Source organism: Oryx dammah, unplaced genomic scaffold (genome assembly GCF_014754425.2).
Source record: "Oryx dammah isolate SB20612 unplaced genomic scaffold, SCBI_Odam_1.1 HiC_scaffold_28, whole genome shotgun sequence".
NCBI lineage: Eukaryota > Metazoa > Chordata > Mammalia > Artiodactyla > Bovidae > Oryx > Oryx dammah.
The window spans coordinates 25,056,591-25,067,212 of NW_024070212.1; the positions used below are offsets into that span (position 1 = coordinate 25,056,591).

The following is a 10,622-nucleotide window of genomic DNA, read 5'->3' on the forward strand; positions in this document are numbered from 1 at the left end:
CATGGAGAGATCACATCATGTCCCTGTCTTGCTCCTCAGCTGCTGAACCTGGTAAAGAAGGTCAGGAGACCAGGTTAAGTGCCTCCACTACAGACCTTCTTTCATGGCTAACTGACCACCTCCTTCATTCCCACAGAGCCCACCCCATCCCATACTCCCCCTTGTGGTCTGATGCTCTGACCACGGTCTTTGCCTCAGAGTTCACCAGGGATGTCCAGGCCACCAAATAGCCCATGTGTCAAGCACTCTTCCAGATAAGGCTATCTCAAAATTTAGAGAATTTGAATCCCTCTAAATCCCTCATTTGAATCCCTTAGGGATATGGTTAAACCACAGACTCGAATTCAGCAGACTGGACCAGGTCCTGAGATTTTTCTCAGGAGCTGTTGACACTCTTGGTTCCCAGACCCCACTTTGAGTAGTAAAGTTCTAGGGATTAATATGTTCTTGTTGTCGTTTTGGTCCCTAAGTTTTGTCTGATTCTTTTGCAGTGGACTGTAGCCCTCCAGGCCCCTCTCTCCATGGGATTCTCCAGGCAAGAATACTGGAGTGGGTTGCCATTTTCTTTTCCAGGGGATCTTTCCCACCCAGGGATCGAACTCACATCTCTTGCATTGGCATGCAGATTCTTTACCATCTGAGTCACCAGGGAAGCCCAAGGATTTACATACATGAAGTTTAACGTGCGTATTTTCCTAGACATATTATTTTGTCTTCATGACAAACCTGCAAGAGAGGTATTAGTGCCTTTTTACATGTGTAGAAAATGAGGTTCAGAAACCACTGCTGGAGGGCAGGATTCAAATGGAAGGCTGATTCCAAAGCCTGGGTCTTGTTTTTTTTTCTCTCCCTAAGTGACTTTGAAGAGCAAAAGTAGCTTAGAAGCACACATGTAATGCGTTTATTTGTAATACAAATTATTGAAATCTTAGCTGATGAAGATGGTAGAAAGATGCATTATAAAACTGACCCCAAATCCCCATGCTGGAGATTCCAACTAAAAGCTGAAGGCCTCAAAGCAGCTGTCAGAGAGGTTAATTCCACCAGTCAGCGTGGACGAGGACACCCAGTGGGACACGAGACAAACTTTTACAAATGTACATAGAGAATGGAAGGGAACATATAGTGACCTCTAGCTGACACACTAGAGGAGCTAAAAAGCCTCTTAATGAAAGTGAAAGAGGGGAGCGAAAAAGTTGGCTTAAAGCTCAACATTCAGAAAACGAAGATCATGGCATCCGGTCCCATCACTTCATGGGAAATAGATGCAGAAACAGTAGAAACAGCGTCAGACTTTATTTTGGGGGGTTCCAAAATCACTGCAGATGGTGACTGCAGCCATGAAACTAAAAGATGCTTACTCCTTAGAAGAAAAGTTATGACCAACCTAGATAGCATATTCAAAAGCAGAGACATTACTTTGCCGACTAAGGTCCATCCAGGGACTGGGGAGTCTGGTGGGCCGCCGTCTATGGGGTCACACAGAGTCGGACACGACTGAAGTGACTTAGCAGCCGCAGCAGCCAAGGCTCTGGTTTTTCCTGTGGTCATGTATGGATGTGAGAGTTGGACCGTGAAGAAAGCTGAGTGCCGAAGAATGGATGCTTTTGCACTGTGATGTTGGAGAAGACTCTTGAGAGTCCCTTGGACTGCAAGGAGATCCAACCAGTCCATTCTGAAGGAGATCAACCCTAGGATTTCTTTGGAAGGAATGATGCTGAAGCTGAAACTCCAATACTTCGGCCACCTCATTCGAAGAGTTGACTCACTGGAAAAGACTCTGCTGCTGGGAGGGATTGGGGGCAGGAGGAGAAGGGGACGACAGAGGATGAGATGGCTGGATGGCATCACGGACTTGATGGACGTGAGTCTGAGTGAACTTCGGGAGATGATCATGGACAGGGAGGCCTGGTGTGCTGCGATTCATGGGGTCGCAAAGAGTCGGACACGACCGAGCGACTTAACTGAACTGAGCTGAGCTGACACATCTGGGGATTCTGCGGCCGCTCTCAGGGCTAAGCAGGCTGAAAGCACTGCAGAAACTAGGTGCCCCACACCTTGCGGCTCCCGCCCCATCCCCACCACCTCCTCATTTCCATCCTCTCCACAGGCTCCAAAGCTAAGGCTTCTCTATCTCTCTGGTTTCCTGCAGCACTTGAGCACTCTGTCCGTGTATATGCTGTGCAGTACTCGGTCGCTTACTCATGTCCAACTCTTTGTGACCCCATGGACTGTAGCCCGCCAAGCTCCTCTGTCCATGAGGATTCTCCAGGCAAGAATCCTGGAGTGGGTTGCCATGCCCTCCTCCAGGGGATCTTCCTGACCCAGTGATTGAACCCAGGTCTCCCTCCCGCATTGCAGGCAGATTCTTTACCAGTTGAGCTACCAGGGAAGCCCATATATACATATATATAAATTTTATTTATTTGTGGCTATGCTGGGTCTTCATTGCTGCATGGGCTTTCTCTAGTTGCAGTGAGCGGGGGGTGTGGGAGTGGGGAGCTACTCTTCGTTGCAAAGCACAGCCTTCTCATTGTGGTGGCTTCTCGTGTTACAGAGCATGGGTTCCAGGGTACGTGGGCTTCAGTAGTTTTCGTTCCTGGCCTCTAGAGCACAGGCTCCACAGCTGTGGCACATGGACTTAGTTGCTCCATGGCATGTGGGATCTTCCCAGATCAGGGAATGAACCCGTGACTCCCCCACTGGCAGGCAGTTCTTTACCACTGAGCCACTGGGAAGCCCACTGACCATTTGTCCTTTAACAAATCTATAGCATCCACCTCTGCTTGGCTTCTGACAGTGATCTCCTGGTTCTCCTCCCTGGGACTACTCCTTCGAGAACTCTCCCTCCCATTTCCTGTCCCCTTGCTACAGGCACTCCCATGAACTTGCCCTTGACCCCTGCCTCTATTATCCAGGGCAGGTGGTGCTGCACTTTCTGGGGACACCACCAAACATGCATTGACTCCATCCTGTCCCATCCTTGGAGGGCAGAGCTGAGCTGGCTCTGTCTGATGCGGCATCCCCAGAGCCGAGAACAATGCTTGGCCTGCAGCTGGAGGTACTCTCTCAATATTCACTAAATAAACCAATGAGTGACGTGCCATGTCACTTAGCTTCTCATCTTCCATCTTGAAACTACTCATCCCAAAGCCAGGCTGGGGCTCAGGAGCTGCAAGGCTCTCCCCCAGGTAAGAGGGAGAACGGCCAATCTCATCTGATCACAGCACATACAGGAAACGGTACTGGCTCTATGACTGTCAGGGTAGACAGGGCTTCTGGTTTTGAGGCAGCTCTGTCATTGCGGAGGCTTCTCTTGTTGCGGAACACGGGCTTCAGTAATTGTGGCCCTTGGACTCTAGAAGACAGTCTCAGTAGGAGTGGCACATGGACCCAGTTGCTCTGCAGCATGTGGAATCTTCCTGGACCAGGGATGGACTCATCTCTCCTGCACTGGCAGGCGGATTCTTAACCAGTGGACCACCAGGGAAGTCCTGCTGTCACTTTTAAGGTCTGAGAAGTAACCCATCTGTCTGCATTGCTGCCTCTATTTCATTAGGATTCCAAGGCAGCACTCATTCTGAAAAGTCCCCTGAACCCTTATGTACAATGCTGTTCTTCACAGTTCTAAGGCAAATTCATCCTAGACAAGAGCAACTCTAAGCCAAACACTGTTTCTCCAAGGCCCTGCAACATCCTGAGGGATGTCAATGCCTTCACATTCAACCACTTATAATAGTGCAAAGTAGGATGCAGTTGAGGTCCCAGAACATCATATTTAAACTTGAATCCAGCTGCTTAGCGACCGCATAATCCAGCATGAACACACTGTGAGTGTTGGGGGGAAATCGACACTTCGAAGAACACAAATCTGCCCACAGTGCCAGTATCTCTAGATCCTGGAAATTACACTGTTGGTCCATGAGAGTGTTAGCTACTGGGTCTAATTCTGTTGCTTCACAAAGACTACAGTTGGTATGGAGGAAAATATTCCAAGATCTAAAAAGCACTGGGTGTGCCAACTACAGCACTTTGCCTTTTCCAGAAGATAAATTATGACGAATTTTCTGCCAGTTCAAGTTATTTTCCCAAAGCAGAGCGTCAAATGGCCTTGCTACCCTGCCTTTAAGGAACCAAGGCAATTAAACCAAACAGCTATGAACTGCCCTGACAGCTTTCCCCAACTTCATTTGATAAAGTGAGACACAGACGTACACTGACAGATAAGCACACACCTTCTTCAACTGTGAGACACAGCGCCAGTGTGGAAATGTACATTGAGTCTATGGGGTAGAAATCAACTCGGCAGCTCGGCACAGCCACAAAGTAGCCCTATACATGCCAACTAACCCAACTGTCTTGTAAGGAATGATTGCCGATGACTAGAGTTCCTATTCGGCAGGCTAATAAGAATAATTATAGCCAGGGCAGGCATTCATCAGCTTGGCAGATACAAGAATTCTGTTAACAAGGCTAAAATGAGAGCTGAGGACTCTCTGAAAGCCACAGCACTTCAAAGATCGTGGAGCTGGACGGATTGACTGGGGTTCCTTCCGCCAGCCTTCCTCCTCCAGCGCTTTCTAGAGGAAGCTGTAGTTTGGTCCATGTCCTCAGAGCAGGGATTGGCACCCCTAAGGGATGCCTTAGGGATTACAAAGCTGCCACATCTCTCAGGTGCATCCCGACACGGCCCCTCCCTTCAGGAATCCTGCCTGGGCTGCACTCACCCCAGACCTTCCTCTTTGTAACTGTACTTTTGCTTTCAAACCACTTGCATCTTTTTTCACTTAAACTAATCTTGCAGGGTACACAGCCTAAGATGATGGCGTACCTCAGTCAATCCTAGCTCGGCAGAGACCAAATTTGGGTCCTGCGGTCAAATCCTGGCTCAACCATGGATTAGCTCTATGAATCCAGACAAGTTATTTAACTTTTCTGGCTGGCCGTTTCCTCATCTGTAACATGGAGAAAATAGCAGTACCTTTCTCAAACTGTTATCAAGAGAATTCAATAGTCTGATGCTTGGTATGCATGTTATAAATAGCAGCTATTATTACTCTGTGCCTGTTCTGAGTGGAACTCTGTGCAGAAGCTATGAAAAAAGGCCAAATAGGGCTTCCCTGATGGCTCACTGGTAAAGAATCCACCTACCAACACAGGAGACACAGGTTTGATCCTTGATCTAAGAGGATCCCACATGCCACAAAGCAACTAAGCTCGCGCGCCACTACTATTGAGACTGTGCTCAGTAGCCCTAACTACCGATCCCATGTGCCCTACAGCCCAGGCTCCACAAGAGAAGCCACCGTACTGAGCAGCCTGTACATCACAACCAGGAGTAGCCCGCCCACTCGCCACAGCTAGAGAAAGCACTCCTACCAACAAAGAGCCAGCACAGCCATAAAAAAATAAAATTATATATATATAAATCAAACACAATATTTAGTATGTGGACACGTGTACATTATATACGAGTGGCTATGCCTGGGCAGCGGGAGGGTGGGCACGTTCATCCTTTTACCTCATATTCTTTATAAGTGACACCGAGACAGCCGGCTGTCCCCCAGATCTGTTCTTCTTGTCTTCCAGTGGTCAGCACACTGCTACCAGCTTCGTCTGCATTTCCCAGCCTTCCTGGCAGCTAGTGTGGCCTGGATCAAATCCTCTGCCATGAAGTGTACGCAGAAGTGATGGGAGCCACTTCCGAGCTTAGCCCAGGAAGCCTCTAGATAGCCCCCTCCATGCTCTTTTCCCTTTGTGCTGCGCGCTCAGTCACTCAGTTGTGTCTGACTCTCTGCAACCCTATGGACTGTAGCCTGACAGGGTCCTCTGTCCAGGGGATTTTCCGACAAGAATACTGGAGTGGGTGGCCATTTCCTACTCCGGGGGATCTTCCTGACCCAGGGATCAAACCTGCATCTCCAGTGTCTCCTGCATTGGCAGGCGGATTCTTTACCACTGAGCCACCTGGGAAGCCCCCTATTTACAGGGCTGGAAAGGGGATGATGACAACCCAGGTGAACTTAGAAACTACGGGCTGAAGACAGCAAAACCACCATCAGCCTGGGAGCGCAGAATGCCCATGTGAAACAGCAGTCCCACCCAACCATTTCACTGGAAACACCCCCAACCCACTCCCCGGCCCCCCAGGAACAGCTAGGAAAGACACTTCTGTTGTTTGCACCACTGTGCTTTCAGTCTACGTGTGAGAACAATTCAGCCTACCCAATAGAATAATACAGTACCCATCTATGAAATTTGGATTTTAAAACAGATGTAATGTTTTTGTTGTTTAGAAACTATTTCGATGGATTTGCAACTTTTTTTAAAAAGATGCACATGAAGAGAGAGTATCTTAATCCCTCTCCACAGTCTTCATACCTCCCACTCTCTAATTCATGCTGCACACTAGGACTGACCTCCTCAAACACATCACCATGCTGTATCAATCTCACACTGCGAATTTGCAACGGCAGACCATAACCCACAGATAAAATGACATATACATGCCTTCATTCAGGCAGCCAGTATTTACCAAACACCTATTCTGTGCTGGACACCCAGTATGAGGAATACTATAGCGAACAATACCAACCTGGTCCCTGCCTCATGGGATATAATCAGAGTGGGGATTTAGAGCAGGAAAAATCATACACAGTGAAATAAATAAGTACTCTGATGGGAGAAGCACAGTTGTGCAGCAGCACCCACAAGGCCAACAAGCCCATCCAAATGGCAAGGACTTCAGCCCTGCAGGAACAGCTTTCAGAATCCAACCCAGACCCACTTTTCCAATTTGCCCTCCTAGTGTATCCTCTGCCCTCCTCCAGTTTCATGGAACTTCCATGCCCTTTCTGAATGAACCATGTCCTTCCACTCATCCACGCTGGATGCCTTTCCCCGGAGCCTGGAAGCCTCTCCCATCCTTTCTCTCAAAATACTAATTATCCTCAAGGCTCAGCTCAAATGTCACCTCTTCAGCAAAATCAACCTCAATCCCAAGTCAAAATTAATCATCCTCCTCCTTGCTTCCTACCAGCACCTGGTTTCTCTGTCAGGTATGTCATTCTGGCTTGTAGTTAGCTTTTATTATTAACTGTCTGCCCACCCCAACTGACCACTCAGTGAGACGCTATGTCTTGGTCATTTGTCTGAGACACTCTTATTGCCACAGTGGGGATTCAAGAAATGCTGTATATACGGATGGATGAGACATAGGCCATGGAAGTGAAAACCTGAAGCTGAGTGTGTTCTGCTGTGATCGTGATAGGTAGACCCATTTAGAGAAGCTTTATGGAGGAAGCAGTTTAAGGGGGAAAGGAAATAGGGAAGAGGGAAGAAGAAGGAGACACTTTCCCAGGTCATGAGAAATGGAAAGGCCAGAAGGTTTACATATATTCAATGTAAAGGGTAGCAAACACGTTCCTTAGAATGAGACAGGCCCTACTCAGAGAGAAGTAGCAGGGGAGAGAATACAAGGGGCAGAATATCCTCAGAAGAAAATCATAAGGGATCATGGAATTAAGGTGGCACCTCCAAAAACAATCCGAAGGGAGGCTGGTGGGAAAAGTCAAACAGGAAGATGTCAGATCTGTGTGGGGAGCTGTCAAACTGGGGCTAGGACAGTAGCTTTAGATAAGGAAGAACAGAAGATGCTGGAGTCTCCACCATGGGAAAAGCAACAGAGTCGAGAGACAGAGCAAATGTGGAGGTCAAAGAGAGGGACAGTAAGATTATGCCCAGGTTGCAATTCAAGAGGAAAGATGATCTAGCTTATCAACATACTGGGTGGCAGGAATCAGTACAGTGTAGAGTATCACAGGGAGGGCATCTGGGGGGTCAAACTGAAGCCACACCAAGTGAGATTCGGTATGGCAGAGTTACCACATAAACATGAAGTTCAGTAACTGTTAGGGGACAAGGCATTGACTGGTGACACCAGAGACATTCCTGGTGCCTAGGTGACATGAGACGTCCAGCCAGGCAGGGTGCACTGGTATACCTCAAAGCTACCCCAAGGCGGGCTTTCCCCACTTCTGTTTTTGCTTCTGTTAGTCTCTCTTTGCCCTTTCTCTTTTCCTCTTACCATAGTTACTCAAAGACATTCCTTTCAAATTTCTACCTGGCCCCACCCACTTAACTAGTTCAAAGGTTGTGAATCACACAACTCTAGGGAGGGTCATTCACACAGGCAGAAAGTGACAGCAGCTCCTAGAGTTGTTCCTAGAGTTGAGCAGTACACAATCAGTGCAACCAGGGGCCGTGGCCCTGCCTGACCCAGACACATCAGCCAATTATGTAATGGGTGTGGACTATCACCAGCAGTGTGCAACAGAGGGAAAATCTGCAAGGGTCCCAAAGTGAAAGGAAGAGAATAAAAGCACTAGGATCTGAGAGCACAGAACAGATGCCACAAAATCAAGTGAAAGATGTGCACGCTTTCTGCACCTGGTGGCATCTAAAGCAACGTGGTGGCTGGGTGAGCTCTCTTAGGGAGAAGTTCCAGAAAACCCCGCAGAGGGGAAGGAAGAAAACACAGTAGCAGCTAGAAAGGCTGGCCCCCACCAGCGGCAGGAGTCACAGGGGTGGGGACAGTGTGAGACCCGATGCCAGGCTGGGAGTGGCAATGGAAGGCCTCCACTGGGACCCTCTGACCGTAAGTGCAGTGTGGTCACTTAGCCTGTGTGCAGCTGGGGCCTGGCTAGGATAGACACCACACACTGTGTGGCTTTATAAAAGATTCAGTTCTGCCATCTCCAGGGGTGAGGAAGAAAATCCCCGCGCAGGTCACAGGATTCCTTCTGTTCTGGCTGACACTGACTAAAGGCTTCAAGTACAGCTTTTAAGAGTCAGCCTCCCTGATCCACGGTGGGCACTTAATAAGCAGATGATTTCTGTGGCTGATAACCACTTGGTTATACTAATATAACCACATTATACGAGGTGAAGATGGTGTCTGTGTCTATGGAAGACGGGGGCGGGGGGGGGGACCCCAAAGATTCCTTGGGTTGGGTGGAGGGCGCTGGGTCAAATGATCAGGAAGCACCGAGGTTTAGACAGTGTGCGAGACAGGGGACATCAAGGGAGAAAAGTAACAGGTAGGAAAAGTTGAAGAAGCCAAGGCACCCAGGTCTTTGTGTGCAAATATGCAGCGAGGCAGCTTCTACAAGCGCTTAAGGAGAAGACGGAGGCAGAAGAGCTAGTTACAGCTAACACAACAGAGGGCCCCGCACACCCATTCTGACTGTAGCGCTCGGGGCCACCCGGTGACCTTCGGAGAAGGAAGTTGGTGGATCCTCTCGCTTCCCTGGAAAGGCAGCTGGGCGCGGGGTAGGGTGTGCGGAGCGCGGTTCTGCCGCTCTCGGCCATGGCCGGGCAGATGAAAGCCGCAGATTTCCGCTCGCAAGCCCGGGACTAGGGCCGGGACCGCAGGCACCTTCCGGGCCGGGAGTTCAAGGTGAGCCGGCAGCTGGCGACTAACAGGTAGGGAGGGCCGGGGGAAGCCGGCCGCGGGCCACTCCCCCCCCCGCACATGGGGGCGAGGCTCGGCCTACAGGACGGCGACCCGCACTCCGCGCCCGGCTCCGGGCGGCCCCGCGCCCTCTCCCCAGCCGGGCCCTGCCTCCCGCGGACCCCAGCCAGGTCTCCCGGGAGCGGCCCCGGCCCCGTTGGCGCTCCAGGCCGCGCGCGGCAGCCGCGCCCCGCCAGTCTCCCCGCGCCCGGCCGAGCCCCCTGCGCCTCACCGGGCCCCGCGCTCACTCACCCAGCGACAGGAGCGCCAGCAGCAGCGGCCTCGGCGCCAGGCGCCCCATGCTCGCCGGGCGGGAGCGACTCTCCCCCTCCTCCTCCTTCCCCGCCGCCTCTCCTCCTCCTCCTCCTCCAGCTCCGGCTGCTCCAGAGTCAGCGCTCCTCCGCCTGGGCCGCGCGCCTGCTCCGCTCTCCTCGCGAGCCGAGAAATCCCAGCGCTGGGGCCGACGTGCGCCCCTCGCTCCGCTCCGCTCACGCCCGCCTCTGCCCGCCTCCTCCAGCCGGCCGGGCACCGGGAGCCGGGCGCCAAGGCCGCCCCGCCGAGCCAAGCTTGCAGCCCCGACCGCTTCCCGAAAACAGGAGGGAAGAACCGCAGCACCCGCCCGCCCGCGCCTCCCATCCGGCGCTTTGCCAGCAACAAACACAAACTTTCCCAAGCCCCTCCCCGCTCCAGGTAACGGAGGCAGCGCTGGGACCACCCGCTTAAAGGGGAGGAGAAGTCGGAGCCCACCCAGCTCTCCCCCTTCGGGGCCCCCGCCCCGCCACAAACTTTCCTCCGACCTTTAAAAGTTGGCCTTGGAAAGACTCGTCTGGAAATCCCATCGCTTGAGCGCCATTCCGAGCCACCCCGCGTCCCACCACTCTGGAGTCCCCACGTGGGCCTCCGGGTCCCTCAGCTAACTCCCCGCACGGTCACCCACTCGTCCCGAACGAAGCACCCACCAACCAGCCGCTAGGACTTGGCTAAATATTATCCAGGTAGGACTGAAAGAGATGAAAGGACTGTAAACGCCGGGGATGCCAGCCTCCAAGGTGCAGAGGCGTGAAGTGTTTGGGTGCCTTGCCCGAAGATTCACAGCGAAGTGTCAAGACCA

At 51.5% G+C, this 10,622-nt stretch overlaps 1 protein-coding gene across 1 annotated transcript in view; it reads right to left on the bottom strand.

Moving 5' to 3' along the window:
• The window catches only part of PTGFRN (prostaglandin F2 receptor inhibitor), an 83,394-nt gene extending 73,286 nt beyond the window's left edge, over positions 1–10,108 (bottom strand). The window contains exon 1 of the mRNA XM_040230948.1: positions 9,764–10,108. Within this exon, the coding sequence (XP_040086882.1) occupies positions 9,764–9,812 (49 nt within the window). The 5' untranslated portion in view covers positions 9,813–10,108. The remainder of the gene's footprint in view (positions 1–9,763) is intronic.
• Positions 10,109–10,622: the final 514 nt, after the last annotated feature.